The 23,159-nt window shown below is 45.0% G+C and overlaps 1 protein-coding gene across 4 annotated transcripts; it reads left to right on the top strand.

The window, feature by feature from the left end:
* Nucleotides 1-7,341: 7,341 nt before the first annotated feature.
* LOC133909273 (protein PSK SIMULATOR 1-like) lies at nucleotides 7,342-20,730 on the top strand. 4 transcript variants are annotated; one of them, XM_062351637.1, is made up of 14 exons: nucleotides 7,342-7,710; nucleotides 7,830-8,345; nucleotides 8,607-8,646; nucleotides 9,321-9,643; nucleotides 9,801-9,893; nucleotides 9,988-10,078; nucleotides 10,477-10,570; nucleotides 15,155-15,252; nucleotides 16,089-16,158; nucleotides 17,267-17,367; nucleotides 19,338-19,463; nucleotides 19,573-19,649; nucleotides 19,745-19,789; nucleotides 19,873-20,730. In XM_062351637.1, the coding sequence occupies exons 2-14, from the start codon at nucleotides 8,116-8,118 to the stop codon at nucleotides 20,381-20,383; spliced, it is 1,899 nt and encodes a 632-aa protein (XP_062207621.1). In that variant the 5' UTR covers nucleotides 7,342-7,710; nucleotides 7,830-8,115; the 3' UTR covers nucleotides 20,384-20,730. The 4 variants fall into 4 exon arrangements, with proteins under 4 accessions (XP_062207621.1, XP_062207620.1, XP_062207618.1 ...); XM_062351636.1 differs by lacking the exon at nucleotides 8,607-8,646 and having other exon boundaries at nucleotides 7,344-7,710; nucleotides 19,338-19,454; XM_062351634.1 differs by lacking the exon at nucleotides 8,607-8,646 and having other exon boundaries at nucleotides 7,344-7,710.
* The last annotated feature ends 2,429 nt before the right edge of the window (nucleotides 20,731-23,159 follow it).

Below are 23,159 nucleotides of genomic sequence, written 5' to 3'. Positions count from 1 at the left end.
CGACACCGACCTTCTCCTTGCCTGGTGTGCATCCGTCTTCGATGTATCGTAGGCTAGGCCACAGCAATGGCATATCGTTCAGGTGGGCGTGCTCCACACCCCGTTGATTCGTCGGGGGAAAAGTTCCTATATCTTCTACAGTACAGTAGCACGTTGCTTCAGTGTTCAAGCTAGCGTAGAGCGGCCGTCTGCAAGCGGGCACGCAGACGGCTGACGACTGACGAGCCAGCCAAGTCAACCGGTCGGCGGCGAATCTGGTTTGGTCTGCACGGGGAGGCCGGGCACCGTACCCCACCTCACGTCGTAGGCCGCTGCGCGATCTCTCGTGAATCTCACACCGTTTCCATCCACCCACCCACCGCCCACGGCCACCGGCGGCGCGACCACGGCCACTAGCCTCGCCAGCCGCCGCTTTTCACCATTCCTCTCGTCTCTCGTCTCGTCAGTCGTCACGGCCGCACAAGTGCACGGACCGGGCGACCAGAGATAACTCCATTTTCTCCGTGCGGCCACGCGACGGACTCGTGCGAGGGGGGCGGCGACCGTGCCACCGCCACCACCAGCGACCGAACGAACCTGTCAAAATCACGCGCGCGCGGCCAAGACGCCACGACCGTGAGCGCTCCGAAGCCCCGAACCGGTCTCTCCTTGGACTTGGTCTGCAGCGCACACGGAAGCGGCAATAATGCGATGCGATGGGCTGCGTGTGGTCGTCTGTCGTGCTGTACTCTTTTGATCGCACATGGATGCATGCCGCTTGTCGTTGGCGAAGCCTTTCGATTCGATCTCTCCTGATGCCAAGGGATGAGTGCCGTGTGATTTGTAAGACGCTGGACCGGTTCAAAGGCTCGACTGCTCGAGGGAGGACCGGTTCAAAGGTTTGGCTGTTCAGGCAAGAAATGTGAAGCGAATTTAGCAGCCGGTTGCAATCAACGCCCAAGGAAGGAATTGTTGAGCCTGCCGTTGATTTGAGTTGAGATATCGATATGCCTTTGCGGAAACTCATACATGCTATCTTTGTCATGATAACGAGGGATTTTTCCAGTGAGCTGGAAAGAGCTCCATGGAAAGGGAAACCGACCGTGTAGTAGCATAGACATTTCAATGAACTCATGACATTAAATATGTACTGTGACCAAAACTTAGGTAGATCTCATCACTTCTCCTTCTCTAAAGAATTCCATAGCTCCAGGCCATTTTTTTGACAAAACATCACTGCCAACCTCGTTTGGAATTTGAAAATACAAGTTGTTACGTCCAAAGAGTTGCAGTGAACTTCATTTTTCACCGAACTGAGAGTCCGAGAGGCCATTGGCTGAAAGATAGCTACAATTTGGGACTTTGTTGCTCACTTTTGTCAAATCCATCACTCTCACTGCAGGGACAAAGGGAAAACTTCAAGCAAAAGTTTGGAATCACTGACCATGTGAATGTTCAGATCACTGTAATATCGTCCATTCACTTCAAAACAGGTGCCCTTTCTGGCCGTACGCTCCCCCCCCCCCCCCCCTCCCTCTCCACAAAGTACATACCATAGACCAAGCAGGTCTTCATCATCTCATGGTCGAAAGTATCAATATGTAACAGGTGATTCAGTGAACGAACAATGATCTTGTATTCGCTTAGGCTCTCACTACTACAGAAATTGTTTTAAGAAATAGGTGGTAACCTGCTTTCGTAAGTATTTAACCATCCATTTCTGATCGAAAGTCTATGAAAAAAACGATTACCGCATATGTAAAAAAGACCATCGGTAGAAACCAATTACACAAACGGTTTCTTAAGCTGACCGCCTATTCTAATATATTACCACAAACGGTTCACTTATGGTTCCTTAAGTCGATCGCATGTCTAATATATTACTACATACAGTTCACTTAAGGAACCACTTGTGACACACAAGTGGTTCACTTAATTCGATTGTATGTGCTAATATATCACTATAGGCGGTTCCTTAAGTGAACCGTTTATGGTAATATATTTTCACAAACGGTACACTTTAGCATATGCCTGTAGATAGATAGAATACCACAGATGTGGGAACCCGTTCAAATAATATTCTAATTAATCATTAAGTCAGTCATTTCCTTAATCATAACTATAATGATTAATTATAATATCATCTCGGTAGTCCCGGTATGTGTTTTGTATCTAAGATCATAACGCATATCTTTCTAACATATATCATCATAATAAAACTTAATAAAGAATAAGTAATTAATATTATATTACAAGTTCTTAAGCATTTACAATTTCTGACAATTTATAACAAAAAGAACTAGAGGATCAACTCCTAGATAAAAGAGAAATTATGCAGCGGAAGACAAAAGCTATATACAATAAAAGATAGATTGAGCCATATGTCCTTAGGCTCTACTTAAAATAATATCATTTGAGTAGTTGCCTACTCATGTCCGCTACCAACATCAGTAGGCTGGAAAGTTCGAGATTTGTTCCGGGTGGGGGTGCTCAGCTAATCTTGACTTGAGTCAACTTGGAACTTCCGGGTTATACCTGGAACTTCCGGGTTGATCGGATATTTTAGGCGAGGCTCCGAGCGAGGGTGCACAATTAGAGCTAAACCGAAATAACTGGATCTTTCGGGTTTTAACCCGAAACCTCCGGGTTCTGGCTGATTGGAGTCTCACGATGTTCCGATGGCCGATTCAACTCGCATGTTAAATCTATCCCATATAAATATTTATATGCTTTAGCCCATCTAGACTCAATTTACACTCTAAATCATTGAGGTCTCCGAGTACAACCCAATTCGGGTAACCCGGAACTTACGAGTTAAGTCTGAAACTTCCAAGTTGTTCTAGAAAAGGTTTTTCACGAGGAAAATTTGATCAATTTGATTTGTGAGCTTCACCAATCCAAAGAGAAGCATGTTTGAACTGGATCAAGGGTATATGCATTCGAGCTATGAGATCCTAGGAGATTTAACCAATGTGCTTTGCTGAGACCGGTGACCGTCGTTTGAATGAGGAAATGGTGGAAAAGCTTAGGGAAGAGGAAAATGCCGGTGCTCCTCGTTCTTCAGCCAAGAATACCAAAATATGTCAAAATCGGCTCGAATCCTTTGGGAATACGCAAACAACTTGGACGGATGGTAAGCTTAGGAGCTAAGGATCACATTGGTACCACATATGTATCTCCGTTTCGCTTCTAGAGAGAGGAATCCGATGAGAAAGAGAGAGAGAGTTAAAGAGGGAGAGAGAGCTCCTTGCTCTTGGTCGGTTGGGAGGAGAGGAAGCACATGAGAGAGTGAGGGAGACGAAGGGAGTGGGTGGGGTTGCTGCCCCATTGAGAGATAGGGTAGTTGGCCCACTCATGTGTGCCCCATTTGCTAGAGAGACAAGATATTTTCAATGCAAGTTTCAATTCTTTCTCTTCTAAATTTCTTTCTCTCATCCTATTGACTCAAAACGAAATGTTCTATTGCGCTAGAACAAAATAAATCAAAATTAAGTATGAAACCTATGAAGCATAATTATGCCTAAATACATGATTACGGGTTTTGAGACGTGACAACAGACACTTTATGCATTTATTTTATTCCCTCTAGATTTTAACACAGAATTTTAAGGTAGACAACATCATTTGAACACATATTTTCAACACAACAGATTTCAACACAATATTTACATCGCAATATAATATTCATCACAAGCTAATATTCAACACAAGTACAACAATAACTCAACTAACATTACTAAAAGTCATTCCTCTCACACTCACATAGTCCTAGATGGCTAGCCAATTCATCTCGGTGGTTAAAGACTCTGTAGCTTTTATGGATGACTTCGTGTATAATAGACCGGTACATATCACGTTGAACGTTTTGGATATCACAATGTTGGAAGCTGGAGACCACTGGCAGGTACCACATCATAATAGCAGGACTTCTTCTCCTCTTCTTCACAACCAGTAGTACTCATCTTCTTCTTTGCGTGAGCGGAAGCATATTCATCCCCACAATCATCGTTCCTCTTGTATCGACTCACATTACATACTAAGAATTTATCCAAGGCTTCGTACTCTTTACGATAAAAGATACAACCCTTTGATTTCTCATACAAAAGTTCCTTTGATTCCTTCTATAATAACTCAGTATTATTTAAACCTCTCATGTCCCTTAAAACATGTGATTCTACATGACGTAATATTTCCTCTAAATCGAAATCATCATCATCTATCATAACATTAGTATCGCCTTCGACTCCCTTATCATCATTATCACCCACATGATCAACAGCGATGTCATTGTTTAGTTAGCATGTACGTTTTTCGTCGTGTTTAGACCAATATGTGTTATCATTGATAAAATCTCTCAAGATCAAGTGTGATTTAATTATGCTTAATTTGTCCCATAATTTCTGGTTCTTACAGTCAAAGTATGGATGGTGTATTTTCTTTGTCTTCTTTGTCAAAGCGTCTTTCTCGGTAGCTTCAATAAAAATATAGAGTTCTTTTATGTATATTTCTCCATATTTTGGCGAATCGAATATCCGTGCTCTGTCCATCTTTAACCTCAACGTAAAATTAGATACATAAATTAATCAATAAGAAAATCATAACAAAAAAGATTTTTCTAATAAAAAATAGGAAAAATGGGTATATTATGATTATAATATGTGTACGTAATTGAATCTACATTGATACAAATTTATAGAACAAAATAATGTGGATTATTACTCTCTGTGCTTTGCATCCAGATCTAGATCTAGATAAAAAAATCCTATTCATAATAAAACCTCATAAGTATAATGATAGAATCATATAAATCTACATAATTGAATCAATATTGATAATACATTTTAGCTAATTTGAGGATCTAAATAGCTAACATGAGCGTATCTAGATCACATTTAAACCTTAATTATGCCTTAAATCTAAATCTAAGCTTAAAAAATGCTAGCTAGAGATGAGATACTCTTACCTTAGATGTCTACTCAAAGGAATTTAAAAACAAAACATTCCCTTTGTATTCAAATTTCGCAGCCACCTTGAGCTGCACTATTCGGACACAGCGAGCTCGGTCTGGATGGAGCTCATCGCGGGTAGGTACTATTTATAGTAGATTATTATATGCGGTTTCTTATGTGAGTCTGTGACAAGATTTTTTACATGCGATTCTTTATATGAACCGTATATAATAATAGAATTATTTTCACACGTGGTTTACTTATCTGTGTGAACACGCCATTTTCACAGACGGTTTTTTATATGAACCACTTGTGATAATGAAACTATTTCTGCAGTCGATTCACATAAGTAACCACCTGTAGAAACTAATTTTCATAAGCGGTCCAAAATCGCATGAGGCTCCAACCTACTACTCAGACGGTTTGACATATGAATTGATTGTGGAAAAGAAATAGTTTTGATTGCAGTGTCTATTTGGAACACAGAAAAATATATTCCTATTCCCGCGAGAATTATTTTCCGTGAAATTCCTGCCAGCACAGGGGTAAATAAACCACGAAACTAATTGAATCATTATCCTAAATGACCGAAGTATCAGGAACATAGCTGCCACCTGAGTCGATCCTTAGGCCAACTTCAGCAGCATCTGTAGCTGCTGGAGATGAAAAAATAAGGGATACTGTAATAGTGTTTTTGAGGATGAAAATTTAAGGTAGCTGCTGGAGATGGCCTTAACCACTTTTCTTCATGTTGCGTCGCTGGAATGTTTTGCCAATCATACAAGGGAATCTCCGGTGGCCGTGCTTGTATACCAACGACCAAACTGGGCCACAAGTCCAGCATTTGACAGCGAAGCAAATATTTGTATTGTGTGACAAGTGTATTCCATCGCTGTTCATCAGTGCAACGGATAACCAGATAGAAACAATTGAGGTTCTTTCACTTGCTTTTCTTTTTTCCAACAAGGACAAAGGGATTGCTGTGAAAGTTGACCTGGTACAAGAAAACGACAGCAGGAAGGTAGGTATTCAAGTTGACTAAGAATCACAGGTATGATGCTTGCCTTAAAATCTTGCCTGGTTTTAGCTAAGGCATGGATCAGCATCCTACTCTGTCTGGAGTCTGGCCATGATCCACATACTAACTGGAGCTCTGTGCTCTTGTTCTCCTGCAAGTCCATTTTGGTTTAGTTTTTGGCTGCCCCCAACTCAACCTACTCACATGCAAGTGTTCTTATTTGGTTTGATTACTGAGAAAATGCTTTGGTTCATTGCATTGGGCTACCCTCCGACAACCCATGCAACTGCAAGTAGCTGTTCTGGATACCATAAGGTATTCATGGCTGAGTTGGGAATATATATCGAGAAAATACAAACAAATTTAGAAAGTCATACGATTACGTTGTATTATATCGATGTTTGAATATTTCTTATACTTTACATCAGCTACTACCTCCGTTTCATAATGTTTATCCACACCTATCATTACATACAAACTAAAAAATACTGAAATCGAGTAAAAAAATATAGTAAGATGATCATACTACCCCTAATCAATATAAAGATGAGAACAAGTAATTCATCAGCGTTGGAGTAAATGTATGCATACACTCAAGGGCATAATAGGAAAATAGACCATAAAGTATCCGTGGTTACCGCAATGGATAAACAATTTGAAACAGATACTCCTGAGATCATAGATAAATATTGGGAAACGGAGGGAGTATATTTTAAGACATAGGTTAAGTGCTAGTCAAACAAATCAATTGGACAATCCAAGTCATTACTGCACATGCTCACGAGGAAATAACGTAGCAAAACAGTGTTTAAAATAGCATAGACATTAATCAACACTAGATAGCTTTTGACTGTTCAAATATATATTTTCAGTCAAAGTTTGGAAGATCAATGGCAAAAAAAGAAAGAACAATTTACTTCAACTCCATGAAAAGGAAATATTTGCTGAATCCATTCACATCCAAAGCGAGAATCCTGTTCCACATCCAATCTCGTGCCGTTGTCGTTTAACTATCGGAGTGCGCGGGACGGTTGGATTAGGGTTCGGGGTTGTGGTCGGACTCCATTGCCCCGTGAGCCTAAAGGGAGGTTCGGGGGCGACGGCTGGCGAGACGGAGGTGGCGGACGAGGGGACGAGGGCGCCGTCGGTCAGGCGGCGATGGAGGACCGCCGATGAATGGCAGAGGTGGCAAAGCAACAGCTCGATAACATCGTGTTAGCACGGTGACGAAGTGAGGATGAGCACATCAAGATAGAATCGTCAGAGACGAGAAAAAAAAAAAGACAGAAGAGAGCACCTAATCATTTAGTTGTCGATGCGAGGACTCGTTCGCTTGCTAACGGACAGGCGCCAATTAGAACCTTCCCATCCTAAGCATGCTACTCCTAAGTCCTAAATGCACTAAAAAAATATAGCGTGGCTACAGTTGCTAACCTTCTTAACTGCGTACACACGGACGGCGGCACGGCCGCTGTGAGGCCGCGTGCTGTGCGTGCGCTGCTGTGCGTGCGCCTCCTGCGTGTGGCAGTAGCAGTAGGAGTAGCAGCAGCAATTGGCCACCGAGCCTGCAGTGGACTGGACCCTCCCTGCCGCCGCTGGTGGAGTGGACGCTCGGCTACTCTCCCCCGCCCCGTTCTACTTCAAGAACCACCCACCTGCCTATCACCTCCTCTCTCTATCCTCCCCCAAATCCGCCAATTCCCCTTGCGAAAGCACCGCCTTTGCGCTCGATTCCGTCCTGCATCGCCGATCCACCGGCTGCAGGTGTGTCCCCTCGCGCCAATTTCCGGTAAAAATGTGTTTTGGTGTAGAAAAAATTCCTCTTTTGCGCGGAAAGTTCGTGCCTTTCTTCTGACTTAGCGCTATTGCCGTGGAGTTCGCAGGTGGGCGGCTTGCCGGCTGGAGCCGCTGGGATTGTGCTGCGGCCGGAACCCTCGTTCCGAGCTGGTTCGTTTCCGCGTGGATCAGTTTGGCGTGGATGGGAGGAGGCGGTGTAGGGATCAGGAGTGTTTGGGTTCGTTGGAGGTGAGAGCCACCGGGTGCGACTGGGGGATTAGGGTTTGGTCTTAGGCGGGGCGAAGGAAATGGGGGGCCTTTGCTCCAAGGGATCGGCGGTGGACAAGTCGCCCAGTGACACCACGCTCGGCCCCGGACGGTTGGTCGACCACCATGACCGTGTGGTGGTGGTGGAGGAGAAGAAGACTATGCAGGGAGAGGCTGCTGCGAAGAGGATGCAAGAAGAGCAACAACAGGTGCAGCAGCCTGTATCAGTTTCGCAAACTGCGGTGCCTGGAGGTGCCGTTGATGCTGCCGCAGCACCTTGGGATGGGGTGCCGCAGCTGGCACGATTGCCGTCACAGAAGTCGGGGATGGGTGTGGCGAAAGCTAGCGCTGCCAAGGCAAGTTTCCAGCACTTCTTACTTTGTGGTGAACTTAGATCCAATGTAGCTTAATCCAACTTTTATCATCTCATATGCTCAAAAAATGATTTGTTTATGGGCCTGTTTGGCAGAGCTCCAGCTCCATTAATTCTTGGAGCTGGGTATCCCTAGCTCCAAGAATTCATGGAGCTGGAGATGTGGGTACATCGGAGGTGTTTGGGTGAGTCAACTTGTTTCCATTTTAGACTAAAAATAATGACTTGATCTACTTTATTTTAGCCTACAAACTCCATATCTGAAGTGGAGCTGGGATGTAGAGGTCAGCCAAACAGGGCCTATATCAATGCATTCTGTTATTGCTTACGCCGCTAAGGGATCGTCACACCATGCGCATGGGAAGTTTAAAGTTATGTCTGTAGCATTACCATTTCAGGATATGTTAGACTAGCAGCTGGCCTGCTAGCATCCTTGCAGAAAGTCTAATAAGTTTGCTGCTTCACTTTGAGTGCTTGGGTACAAGGCATTTGTTGTTCTCTGCTGATCCTATTCTCCGTAGGAGTCTAACGCATCAGCCCAATATAGCGCTCTTAATGTTTTTTCCCTTTATATTTGCTAAGGAATGTTTTTTCCCTTTATATTTGCTAAGGGAGGGAATTGACGCATATTTGTGAGTGCACATCCTTCAAGTCTGATGCAATGTTATTGTATCGATCTACATGCCTATCATTTTGCCAAGCATGTTGTTGTAGGTTTTGCTCTTTATCGCCGCATCTACTATGATTTGATTACTTTCAGTGCCATAAAATGAATTGTTATGCCATACCTATGAAAGATATAAATCTTTATGAGCCTTTGTCATTGCTAAATAGAAATATTTGCCCTTCACTATTTATCCATGACGTTTGTTCCTTGAATGTTCCAGAAATGTTGCTCAGTGAGAGAGATTGCCAGACCCTATGTCATGTTTCATGTTTTCTTGCCATGCTGAAACAGGTTTCAGAAGTAAGCTCTATTCTGGGTAGAGCTAGTACTGCTGGTCTTGGGAAAGCAGTGGAAGTTCTAGACACACTTGGTAGTAGCATGACAAATTTGAATATAAGTGGTTTTGGATCAGGCACTACAACAAAAGGCAACAAAATATCTATTTTAGCATTTGAGGTTGCCAATACCATAGTCAAAGGTTGCAATCTGATGCGCGCCCTTTCAAAAGATAGCATAAAGCATTTAAAAGAAGTTGTGCTTCACTCAGAAGGTGTTCAGAATCTTATATCCAAAGATATGGATGAATTACTCAAGATTGCTGCTGCTGACAAAAGGTTAGTGTTCAATCTCTGCTGCTTTTACAAACTACAATAGTTGCCTAAAAGGTTTATTTATTTTCATTTTAAGTAACTTCAACCAGGTTATATAAAAAAATTGTACTTCAACATGTTTTTATACTTGTAGCTGCTGAAGTTTTGTTTGGTCCAACAGGGAAGAGTTGAAAGTATTCTCTACAGAAGTTGTTCGCTTTGGAAATCGTTGCAAGGATCCTCAATGGCACACCTTGGACCGCTACTTTGATAAGTAAAGTTCATTTTTGGCCCCTGCACCTGATAAAGTCAACAATTTTTGGGTATTGATAATTAACTCAATGCCTTTATGCATCAAACTCTTTCAGGTTGGCATCGGAACGGACTCCTCAACATCACTTGAAAGAAGAGGCAGAATCAGTGATGCAGCAATTGGTGACCTGTGTTCAGTTTACAGCTGTAAGTACTATTTATGTGCCTTGGAAGCTGTGCCCTGTAGTGACATTTGTCTACCAGGTCTCAGGTCTGTAACTGTAGTTTAGCAGACTCTAAACAACTAAACATAATCAAGCTGAAGCTTTCTTGGCAAATGATAAGCCACATATTCTATGAAGATGTAGAGAGGTCAGAGGAGTCTCAAGATTGTTAGTGAGTCACCAAGGTTCCATCCTAAGCACTCTGTGACTAAAATGTTCTGTGGACCAGTTTTATTAGTGAAGAAGTAATGATCTTAAAATTCATCTGCCTGTAGCCATGAAGTAGTATAATTTTATTCGCTGTCATTCTAGTGGCATTTATCAGTTCTGTTCTTTTCACCTTTTTGTTCTAATTCTAGACTTTTTTCCTCTGACTTTTAGGAGCTATACCATGAAATGCATGCCTTGGATAGATTTGAACAAGATTATCAGCGTAAACAGCAGGAAGAGGATGGTTCAAGTGTAGTCCAAAGAGGTCAGTTTGTTTTGCATGATAACATACAGGAATCATCTGTAAGAATCCCATGATATGCTAAACTCCTTTGGTTTGGCTGAAAAACAGTTTCGTGCCTCTTTTGTTTGGTGGCTTGGTGCTACTCCTGGTTCTTTTTCAGATCATTTGAAATAAAACTTTTGATTGAACATAACACTTAGGAGTCAGGTCATTTTTTTTAAAAAACTTTTAAAAGATAACACTCGGGATGCCTACTTTTGGGCCATTGTTGTAGAAGACATACTTGATGTTGTTAATCACTGACATCAAAATGCATTTTCATCATTAAGATTGTCAGTTTGACTTTGACAGTTCTATGCGTACATAAACAGAGTCAAGGCCTCTTTCTTATGCTGTCAAGTGTCATCTATCAGACTATCACTGTCAACTGTCTCTATAATTGTCATTAGGTGAGTAGCAGCTAGTGTATTTTGACCAATTTATCCATGGGCTACTGCAATGGTTGATGATATGGCTGAAATCTAGCAGAGTTAGACAACTCACTCGCCCTCCAATGGAGGCTCTGAGTAGTACTTAGGTCTAAATTCCTCCCCCTTTATTCATGGATCACGGCTCATTATATAGAACTGGCTTCCTAACAATCCCATCTAATAATCTCTCGAACTAACTTATCTCTAATTGATCTCAATCTGAACAAACTCTGAATTTATCTGAACTACCTGAACTTATCTCTAAGCATCATGGATGCGGGCATTCTGTGGTAATGTCAGACAGTAAGCCATAGGCCCGACACGCTGTGACACCTGGAACGGTCCATAGTACTGTGGTGCGAGCTTGGCTGTGGTCTTGTCTGTGATCGCCGTTGCCGTGCAGTGCTGTAAGCACAGCCAAACCCAATCACCCACCTCGAACCGGACGTTGCGGTGGTGGTCGTCGTACTGGCGCTTCATGACGTCTTGAGCTTGAAGGAGGCGACCACAAACATCTTCCAGGAACGTGTCCCGGTCTTGGAGCTGCTTGTCGACTGCGACTACCTTTGACACGCCCGGTTGGTAGGACAGCAAGCCGGGGGCTCACGTACATAGACCATTTGGAACGGTGTTGCCTTGAGCGCGGACTGAAATGAGGTGTTGTAACAGTACTCAGCCCACGACAACCAACGGAGCCAGCTGCGGGGACAGTCACCAGCCAGGCAACACAGGTAGACCCCAAGGATCCGATTGGTGACCTCAGATTGGCCGTCTGTTTGAGGATGTAATGCGGAGCTTAGATGCAATTTGACCCTAGCCATCTTGAACTATTCCACCCAAAACGCGGTCGTAAGACTGGATCACGATCACTCACACTGGAGCAAGGGATGCCGTGCAAGCACACGATCTGGTCGAAGAACACCTGGGCCACCGACACCGCAGTGTAAGGGTGACCGAGTGCGATGAAGTGTGCATATTTTGAGAACCGATCGACGACCGTCAACACCACCGACTTGCCGCTAACCTTGGGAAATCCTTCCACGAAGTCGAGAGCGATGTCAGACCACATAGAGCGGGGAATGGCCAACGGCTGCAGCAAGCCTGTCGGATGGAGATGCTCTTTTTTTTTTGTGTTGGCAGACAGAGCAACCCTGGATGTAGTCGTGCACCAATCGCATCGCGTGAGGGCTGAAGAAGGATGCTCGGAAGCAGTGAAGTGTCTTCTGGACGCCCTCGTGGCCCTGTCTGTGCGCCACCTCCAGGATTTAGGTCCATAGGGAGGACGAAGTGGGTACAAAGATGCGCCCGTTGTAGAGGACGAACCCGTCAACCATAGTCCATCCGGCAAGGGCTGTACCGGCTACGATCTCCTCCTTGGCCACCATCTCTGGCAACGAGGTGGCCTTGTCCCGGAATGCGTCGAAGAGGGCGAAGTCTAGTACCGAGAGAGCGCGTCCTCGTCCCGCCGAGAGAGCGCATCCGCCGTTGTGTTCTGTTCTGGCGAACCGGTCGGAACTCCACGGAGAAATTGTAGCAGAACTGCTTGCTTAACCACGTGTGTTGTGGGATCGTCGAGAGTCGTTGGCCGAGGAGATATTTCAAGATGAAATGATCCGTGCATCGTGCACACCATGAAGGAGCGTGCCCAGAGGTAAGGACGCCAGTGGTGAAATGCCTTGACGAGGCCGATGAGCTTGCGCTCATACGCAGCAAGCTTGGCGCGCTGCGGTGCCACAATGCGGCTGAAGTAGGTGATAGGGCCACCGCCTTGGTGCAGGACCGCGCTGAACCCCAGCTCCCGACACGTTGCAATCCACCACAAAGCTGCGGTCAAAGTTCAGGTGCTGGAGTACCAATCCTTCTGTCAGCGCGCGCTTTAGAGCGACAAACACGTGATCTGCCGCCACCGTCCACAGGATGGCCTCCTTTTTCAACAGCAGCATTAGAGGTCTGGCCACCGTGCCGTACTCCTTGATGAACTTGTGGTAGTACTCGGTCAAGTTGAGGAACCCGTCGAGCTCGCGCACGGTCATCGGCTTAGGCCATGCCTGGATCGCCTCCACCTTGGTCGGGTCCATGGCCACACTGTCGCTGGAGATGACATGCCCCAAGTAAGACACAGACTGCATGCAGAAGAGACACTTGGAACGCTTGATGGTGAGGTGATGCTTCCGTAGGCGGAACACCAAGCGCACGTGCTGCAGATGCTCAGACCACAAGGAGCTATAGATTATAATGTCGTCGAAGAAGACAAGAACAAACCAGCGGAGGAAGGCTTTGAGGACGTAGTTCATGAGAGCTTGAAACGTTGAGGGCGTGTTCCTCAAGCCGAAAGCCATAATGAGGAACTTGTAGTGGCCGTGGTGGGTGTGGACGTGGATGTGTGGCTCATGCCCCGTGTTGAGGCCACACCACTTGACGCGGTGGTCGTGCCAGAATGACATGGTCATTTGATCGAGGTCCCAAAGGATGGGGCCCAGGGTTCGCAACCAATGGACCGCAAGCACCACGTCATAGTCGAGGGCCATGACGTAGAGGTTGATGCGGAACACTTCGTTGCCGATGCGGACGCGCGCTGCCTGGCAGATACCATGGCACGGCACGCGGTCACCATTAGCCACGCCCACACCAAGGCCTGGTTGGGGGGGGGGGGTGATGTCGAGGCAGCGCCGTCGTGTCGTGTCACTCGCGATGAAGGAGTGGGTCGAACCCGTGTCCACCAGAGCACATATGGCGGAGTTGCTGATGCTGACCGTGAGGTGCATGGTCTTGGTTCTGCAGCTCAACGTCTACTTGGAGCGGATTGCGAAGATCGGCTGTGAAGATCGCGATCTGGTGCTTCTCCGCGACGTCCTCACACCGGGCCAAGAGCGCCAGGAATTGCTCCAGGTATTCGGCCATTGTGCCCGTGCGACGGAGGCTGATGAGTTCACCGAGTGTTGGACCGGATGGGTGGCCCAAAGCGTTGATGGACGAACTTGACGAACTTCGGCCAGGTTGGAACGACGCGATTACGCTCCAGGCGATAGTACCATTGCTGTGCGGCGCCATCCATATAGAACAAGGCCAGCCAAACCTTGCCCTCCTCCGGCGTCTGTTGTGCGCGGGAGAACTGCTCGCACCTATTCAGCCAAGACAATGGGTTGTCCTAGCCGTCGTATTTGGGGAACACAAGCTTGTGGACGTGTTGCACTGCAAAGGGGATTGCATCACCCGAGCCGGTGTTCGGCTTTCAGTCGGCATCTTCTCCCTTGGTGCTCGATGAGGCACCGGTTTCCAGCTGCTGGGACTGAAGCCGATTGACCACCACGTTGAGGGTGGCGTACTGGGTCTTGATGTGCTTGAACTCGTTGGAGTTGTTGATGGCGAGCAGCAGCCTGTCCATCTTGTCCGCCAGGGACTTGAGGTCAGGGGCGTTGTTGTTGGCGCTCATTGTCGGGTGGGAAATAGGGAAGCGATTGGTGGCGGCAGGAGAGGTGGATGTTGCATGATCAGAAGTCTCTGATACCAAAGATGATATGGCTGAAATTTAGCAGAGTTAGACAACTCACTCGCCCTCCAATGGAAGCTCTGAGTAGTGCTTAGGTCTAACTTCCTCCCCCTTTATTCATGGATCATGGCTCATTATATAGAACCGGCTTCCTAACAATCCCATCTAATAATCTCTCGAACTAACTTATCTCTAATTGATCTCAATCTGAACTAACTCTGAATTTATCTCTAAGCATCCTCTGCTGAAGTTGTGGGTGCCAGCCCAGCCTTGCCACGGCGCTTTTGCTGGTAGGTGCGGCCCACGAAGGCGTCCAGAACAGTTGACTTGACTACGACTGCACCTGACAAATCCAAAGCAGCCAAGTTTTTTCCCCTGTGTACAGCACTTGTTTTAATTGTTCTTTTGAGAAAAGAATATAATCAAATTCTGTTCCGCTCAGATTGACCGGAATGACATTCCATTGAACAATAGAAGATTGTGCTTCATGTTAACTGATATGATGTTGATTTAAAGTATATGGAAAGCACTTGTCTCTGATACCTCCCGAGTCAGTCTGTTTACTGGTTGACGAGTAGAAAGTTTTTGCACTGTTTGTTGTCATCATTTGATAATGATGCTTAATGTGGTTCTGTTAATTTGCAGGTGATAACCTTCACATACTAAAGCAGGAAGTGAAAAGCCAACGCAAGCATGTTAAAAGCTTGAAGAAAAAGTCCCTATGGTCCAGGAATTTGGAAGAGGTTGGTATGTAGTTTTATTATAATTAGTCGGTATGCCTTCGCGATTGTATGACTAGATTTAACGATGTAGTCTTAAGATTTTAGTTGCTTATATAGTCGTAACATTAACTATAGATACTCTATACTAAAAATAGATTGAACCTGAAAAATAATAAATTAGCTAAAGTATCAACGAAATCCACTTGCTTGTAGAAATCTTTTTTTGCCCTCTACCGTCAATCAATGTGAGTGATAGAAAACTATAAGCAAACACAAATGCCTTTATTGGTCTCTTTCATGTTATAATGCTAAATAAAGAAAACCATAAGAAAAATATTACCTCCTGGCATCTCTCTTCCATGTTGCAATCGTGGCCTACTACCATGGCGCTGCACCTCCTTTGCACACCTGCAGATATTTCCTGATGATGCAGTGGCTAATATGTAGAATTAAAGTCAAACTAACCACTCGACATGGGTTGACTGAAGTTTAAGGGATAAATAGGGTAATCTTATTTCTGCTGATTATTATCTTGTTTGGGTTTATATGGATTTCTTAATAACATCTAATTCATATCGTGTTAAACAATAGCAACAATTAGCCAAATTGATGATGACCTGATATATATTCTCTAACATCATCCATTGGCTATGGTTTGTTAACCATAATAAGGGTTCACTTAATTTTTGTGAGGATTTTTAGCATATCTCTCTTTTTTCCTTCGCAGCTGTGAGACACCTATAATTGATTTTTACCATATACTGGACTCACTCGATGCTCCGAAAAAATATTTGACACTAGATTTGCTCATGCAATGCTGTTCTTCTAATTCAAAAAATAATATTTATTCCTCCTAGGTCATGGAAAAGCTTGTAGACATCGTGCAATTCTTACATTTGGAGATCCATAATGCCTTTGGGCGTTCAGGTAATAAGCTTTGCAATTATTTCATATGAAACTTTTGCACATATTGAGCTGTTGGTTAGTTTGTCGTCCTGATTGCTTTACTGCTGAAGGCAATTGTTAGCTACGTAATCAATACACCTTGTTACTAATATGTTGTAAGTCATAACTTCAGTTTCACCTTCATTCTAGTTGCCCTAGGATAAGCACCAGGACTGAAGGTTTACTCCAAAAATGTTTTATAAGCAATCAGTTCAGGTTCTTAAGAATCAAGCTTCCTAGTTTGTCACCCCTGCGATTTAGCAGGCCTTGTCACACTCACACCCTCTTAAAGAACCACGGCCATTTATTTATTTTTGGTCACAGGTGTATGAAATATTCATCTTGTTACACACTTACGTGGATTTCTTAAATAATACAAGGATGTATTTTCGTGTCTTGGTTGAGTCGTCACTTGTGCCATTTTTTTAGAAGAAGCAACTCCAAAAATCATAAATTATGGCCTAATTAGCTAGTTAAATGGACTCATGATTCCTTGTATATTGTCAAAGAAGTTGAATTTTGTTCCCCTGTTGATAGTCTAGTGGTAGGGAAGGGCATAGAAAAATAAACTAGCGGCATGGAAGGTTATGCTTGACCACCAGTATTGCATGGAACACAAATTCAAAACAAGAAAACCTATCGTATTCTGCCATTTTTGAGTTGTGTGAAATTGATGTTAATGATCGAAATTTTCTTATTCTTTAATTCTCATTGCATGCCAACTAATTTATACATAAGTCGGTTTGGCACTGCAAATATATACTACCTAACATCAGGATTTCATTTATCATTGACATTGAATTGTGAATGGCATGATCTATCCCAACTGTGGACCTGACTTACTATTTTAGCTACAATCCAAAGCAAGAATCTTGGGAGAACTAGCTCACAATTTTACATGCACCTTTGATCTATGAACAAACTTAAACTGTTTTTTTTTTCATTCTGTAATTTGCATATAGTGAAAACATAATCATATTCATGGTCGAAACTTTAAACAGATTATGGTTCTGTGCTGAATGCTATGATGGTTTTGTTCACTATTATTGTATATAGAATGATTAAAACTTGTGCTCCTAACAATATGCAGACAATGAAGAATCACAGGAACCTACCAAGCGACGTAACAGATTGGGTCCAGCAGGCCTTGCACTGCATTATGCCAATATCATCACTCAGATCGATACTCTTGTAAGTTCCAGAGTCCACTGCTTTATTATTTTTGCTGTGGCTTGGTGAGAATCCAATAGGTCATTTTCTCTGTATCAACAAACAGTTCACATGCCCCTTACTTTCCAATATTTAATCAAGGAAATACAACTTTTCAACGAGGATTGAGGATTGGTAGTGTTACAATCCATGGGTTAGTACTAGACTAGTGTGATTTTTTTTTCACTTTAGCCCTTTTTGAAAACTATTTTTACAAATAGACTCTGGTAAAAACTTTTTGCAAAAATGGACCCTTACATGGCGTCAAAAGACAAACTGCCGAGGGTACATGGCACATCATTGCCTGGCAGGACGCCGGGGTGGTGCCACATAGGAATAGATGTGGACGAGCCTGCTGATGTGGCTGCTACCTCGGCGTTACGGGAGCCCACAGTGAGCTGAGACATGGCAGCGTAGAATCCTGCGACAAGAACTGAATGAAAGAAAACTAGAGCTATCTCTGCTCCATGGAGATTTTTTAACACTCGGTGGAGACTTAATTGGAGGTCTCCCCTGATCATTCATCCTACACCGAGCACATTAGAGTTGATGTACACATTTCTAATAATTGTAATACAAACAGATTTTGTTTACTCCACAAAATATGTATGCGGGAAATTTTACAATTTTCCCAATCCTGTACAATATCACTACAAACTACAGAATTTTTCCCTCAACACAAGAAATATGCTAAAAAACTAGAATATTTAGTACAAACACAAGTACCAAAGGCACCATCTGCTCAAAAAGTTTCAAACAAAAATAACAGAACAAGCATGCCATGGATCTGGAGGCCACGGGTTGCACATGTCTCGATCTGGAGGCATCGACCAGCTCCACTCCGGATGGCCGAGCTTCACCAGAACGAAAAAAACACAAATTTTGTATGCATTCCAGATTTCCTGGAGAGTAGCTTGAGGGTGGGAAGATGTAAGTGGCCAGGGGGAGGTACATGCGGGCAGCCGGACCGAAGTCTGATCTAGCCACCATGCTTTGAGAGCAATTTGTGGTGGCTGGTGGGCCGCCGTAGGGTACACCAGCCCCAACGTGTGCGCGGCACTCCCTGGCCAGCGCTGCTCACCTGCTCCCCAACGGCAGAGAGCACGTTGTAGGCCCATGCTGCACGTCGGCCCATGGTCCCCCATCGTCCTCCACGCCAGCATTCCCTGCGCGGGCATCCATATCGGGCTGGGCCTCGACGTGGATCTTGCCGTCTCCATCCCAAATTGGAGTTTGACCTGTGTCTTAGCGATGCGGGCATATATTTGGAGCCACCTACGCTAGTGAGGGAGGCAAAAGGCGCATATTCAACTGCCTCCGGCCCAAATCGGAGCCCGCAAACCGGGCACTCCTCCCAACGGACCTTCATTGGAGGTGGGCCAGGCAGGGGCTGTGGGCACGGTGCCCTCCCCTTATCTTTGCCGGTCGGCCTTACAACGGTGCAGAGTTCCAGTTGCGGGCCACCAAGCCACAGCCAGTGGGCACAACAGCGGTCAGACCTATGCTGGGGAGCTAGACGGTTGAGGCCTGAGTGTGACAAGGGAGAGCTTTCTCTCAGTTTTTTTTTTAATTGGAGAGTAGAGGACGGGAGTGAGGACTGTGGAGAGAGAAGGGACAGGCCAGGGTGAGATAAAGCCATGCAACATTTTCTATTTAAACCCTCGGTGTCAAAACCTACGACACTTACGTACGTTCGTTCGGTGTGAGGCCTTACGGTACCGAGGTCTTGTCCATGTCACCTTCGTCGTCTGATGTGGCATATGGTCGGCGTCATGGCAGTGGGCGCCGAGACATGTACCCTTGGCGTGCGAGGCTGTCACGCCGAGCTTTGGGTCCATTTTTTTAAAAAAGATTGTACAATGGTCTATTTATAAAAAAAGTTTTCCAAAAGGGCTAAGAAATTCAACTCTGCTTCTTTTCTGGTAGTCTAACAAGGGTTGATCAATTGGCAGGTTTCTCGATCAAGTTCTATTCCTCCAAACACAAGGGATGCATTATACCAAAGTTTGCCACCTACCATAAAGTCGTCTCTCCGTTCTAAGCTACATTTGTTTGGAGTCAAGGAAGAGGTATGCGGGGTAGGCACCTATGACTTAAAAATGAAAGTAGACTGTAGCAGTCCACATCATGCTATGTTTGCTACTTGTAACTGTAAAATTGATGTAAGCTTTTACTGGATTTGTGTAGCTTACTGTTTCTCAAATCAAGGCTGAAATGGAGAAGACCCTGCGGTGGCTTGTCCCTGTTGCAAATAACACCACTAAGTAATCAAAGCTTACATTCATAGCATTCAAAATCAGCTACAGACTTTTGCCTGTTCCTTTTTTGTTACTGAATTTGTGATGATCTGTCCTACCAGGGCTCACCATGGTTTCGGTTGGGTTGGAGAGTGGGCAAATACAGGGTTGGAATCCAACTTGCATTCAATTTTAACAGGCAAACGATATGACTAGAATATTGAAATAATGATCTTTTCGTCTTATGCAGGTCTGATGTGAACTGCAAGCCAACGGGGCAGATGGACCTGACCCGAATCGAGACACTGTACCATGCAGATAAGGACAAGACTGAAGCATATATCCTTGAGCTTGTTGTGTGGCTTCATCATCTGATCAGTCAATCCAAAACCACTAATGGTGAGAGGTCTCCGATCAAGTCTCCTGTCCTGTCTCCTTCGCAAGGGGGCCCCGCAATCACGTCTCCAAACAAAGCCAGCAGCAATTCATCACCTCTTCTGACACAAGAAGATCAAGATATGCTAAGGGATGTCAAGTACAGGAAATTTATCCCTGGTATAAGCAAAAGCCAAGAGTTTGACACTAAGTCAAGACATAACAACCAAAGCAGGTTAAGCAAAAGTAACAGCCATTCACCGAGCAGCGGCAACAGGAAAGAGTTGCTATCAATCAGGAGGTTGCTTCCTGTGATTGACTTCGAGATCGACCGGACAAAAGCTCTTGACGTGATTGATAGAGTTGACAATCTAAAAGTGCAGTGATGAATCAAGGTAAATCGGTGCCCTATCTATTTCTGAGAGTGCTGCGATCTGTGATCTTGAAAACCCAAATTGTTTGAAGGATACAAGAAATCTGCTGAGCTTGATTGGCATGTATCTGCACTTCGGCAGCATGATGCCCGCCTGAGATGAACCAGCATCATGGTGCCTATTTGAAGACACCAAGATAGGTAGCGATGCTGGCCATGGGCTCATGTCCAGGCCAACTTTGTATGATATATGGTGGGGTGAAAAGAAAAGGGAAATTTTATTGTAAAAAGGGATTTGTTGTGTTTGTTAGCTCTTGTACAAGGAATGCAAGTTTCGAAGGGAAAAAAGAGTATTAAAGATCTCGCTGTGTTTCCTTGGCAAGCACAAGGATCATGTTGTCTTTGTTAGCCTCATCGGAGGCTTGACATAGTGATCTCTCTCCAGATAGTAAGATTTTTAATTAAGGCCACCAAGCAACGTCTCTTGTGGAAGTTACTTTGTGCTTCCGCCTCCTATGATGTCCTTGCATGTCACCGCTTGCGACGACGGCTGGCTATGACGGTGGAAGGGGTTACTGAAGGACCACGGTGTGGGCTGAGGTTGATGTGGCCCAACACGTGATTGAGCCCAAACAAGTGCGCTGAGGCGGCCCAACATGCAATCGAGCCCAAACGAGTGTGCTATGGCAGCTCAACACGCGATCAAGCCCAAATGAGTGGGTGTGAGAAAGGAGAGAGTTGAACGGTATTTGTGTGAGGAGAGGAGAGAAGTGGATGCAAGGAAGCACAGAGTTGTTTAAACCCATCACTTATCCCAATCCTCAATTGTTTCCATTCCTTCAAACTATCGTTTTTTATAATCTGGTATCAGAGCTATTGATCCTAAAGTTTCTTGAGTACATATAGGTGTCGTGCTATCGGACTCATGAGCAGCATCAGATGGCGGATAGGGATCAGGAAATGGCGGATATCTTTCGATCGCTATCGCGAATTGAGCAGCAAAACACGATGACGCAAGAGATACTGGCCGCGCTGGATGCGCTCACCAAGTGGAAGCCCGAGATGGAAGCCACCGTGGCGGAGCTAAGGATGGAGGTGGGCGATCTGCAGGGGCAGGTGAGCCGAATCACGTGCAATCCAGTCCTCAGCATTCAACCAATGGATCTCCCTCTGATCTTGCTGCAATCGAGCAAGCAGACGATGGATGAGGAGCTTAAGGATGAGTTTGGCGGGTGCAAGGACAGAGAGATCGGGTCGGTTTTCCATCGCTGGAATCAAGAGATCCAGGGGTCAGGACACGGAGTGGACACCACTCGGTTGTCATCCTTGGGCAATGGTGTGAACTCCGCTTCTAAACTTCTAAATTCGTCGTGCGATGTGATGAACTAGGGGATCGGCACGCCTACACTCCACATAATCATAATCCTATGTCCAAGTTGGATTTCCCCTAGTTCAATGGCGATCATTCGTGGTTGTGGAAGAAATAATGTGAATCTTACTTTAGAGTGTTTGGGGGTGGTTAGGGAGTCATCGGTGCATATCGTAGCAATGCATTTTGTGAGGGGTGCGACAGTGTGGTTGGAGAATGATTGAATGCGGGTTGATCACCTTACCTGGGATGAATTATGTGACGTGGTGTGTGAGAAATTTGGGAGAGATGAGTTCACCCAAACCTTGCGACATTTCTTCCATATGCGCCAGGTTGGGTCGGTAGCCAATTACATAGAGGTGTTTGAGAGAATGATGCACTCAATGCTTGCACATAATTCACAATGGGATTCCCGATTTTTTGTGTCTCGATTTGTGGACAGGTTCAAGGAGGAGATTAGAGACGTAGTTATGTTGCATCGTCCATAGGAACTCGATACTACTGTTTCCTTGGCTATGTTGCAGAAGGAGGTGGTCGCAGCCGAGAGGCATAGGGAGACGCACAAGGTGGAGCCCTTGGCCATGGCATCTCGAGGGGTGTCACGCCAAGACTTTCCACTTCCATCACCACCAACGAGGCATGGAAATCGACCGACACAAATGGTAGATGATCAAAAGGGTGTCGAAGGTGTGAGGACGGTGGGAAGCATGGATGAGAACCTGACCACTCCGAGGGCATACCGCAAGGCTCGAGGCGCGATCACAAATGCGCTACCACAGTGCAGCTGCACGTTATCAAGGAGCTTCTAGGCCTAATGTCGGCGAGAGCGGATGACTGTGATGAACTGAAGAACAATTCAGAGATTAGAGCGGAGGACATCATGTCGATATCCGAGGCAGCCATGTCAGGAGAGGAGATGACGAGGCTGCAAGGGCTAATCTAGCGCAGAGTGGTCCTGATGTTGGTCAACTCCTAGAGTTCCAACAGTTTTGTCAGCGAGGAGACTACTCCCAATCTGTCTGTAGTTCCGTGTTCGACGAAGTCCACGAGTGTGCGTGTGGTGGATGGGGGAGTTTTGACATGTTCAGAAGAAATTCACTACTGTGAGTGGTGGATTGACGGGGAAACATTCCGAACAACTTTGAAGGTGCTGCCCTTGGTGTGCTATGATGTAATTCTGGGAATCGATTGATTAGAAAGGAACAACCCCATGGAGGTTCATTGGCTACAAAAGAGCATGTCCTTCGACTAACAGGGCCAGACGGTGCAGTTGCAAGGAGTGAGGCCCAATGTCAGTCGATGTGAGGCTATGAATGGAGCTCAGCTGAGAGGATTTGGGAATAGAGGGGCGATAGTTCACATGATTCAGCTTTGTGCCATATCAGAGATACCCGGACCAACTCAAACACCACCAAGCATT

The sequence above is a fragment of the Phragmites australis genome, chromosome 2 (assembly GCF_958298935.1).
Source record: "Phragmites australis chromosome 2, lpPhrAust1.1, whole genome shotgun sequence".
NCBI lineage: Eukaryota > Viridiplantae > Streptophyta > Magnoliopsida > Poales > Poaceae > Phragmites > Phragmites australis.
The sequence above is the reverse complement of the archived record's forward strand: the minus strand, read 5'-3'. Positions and strand labels throughout refer to the sequence as shown.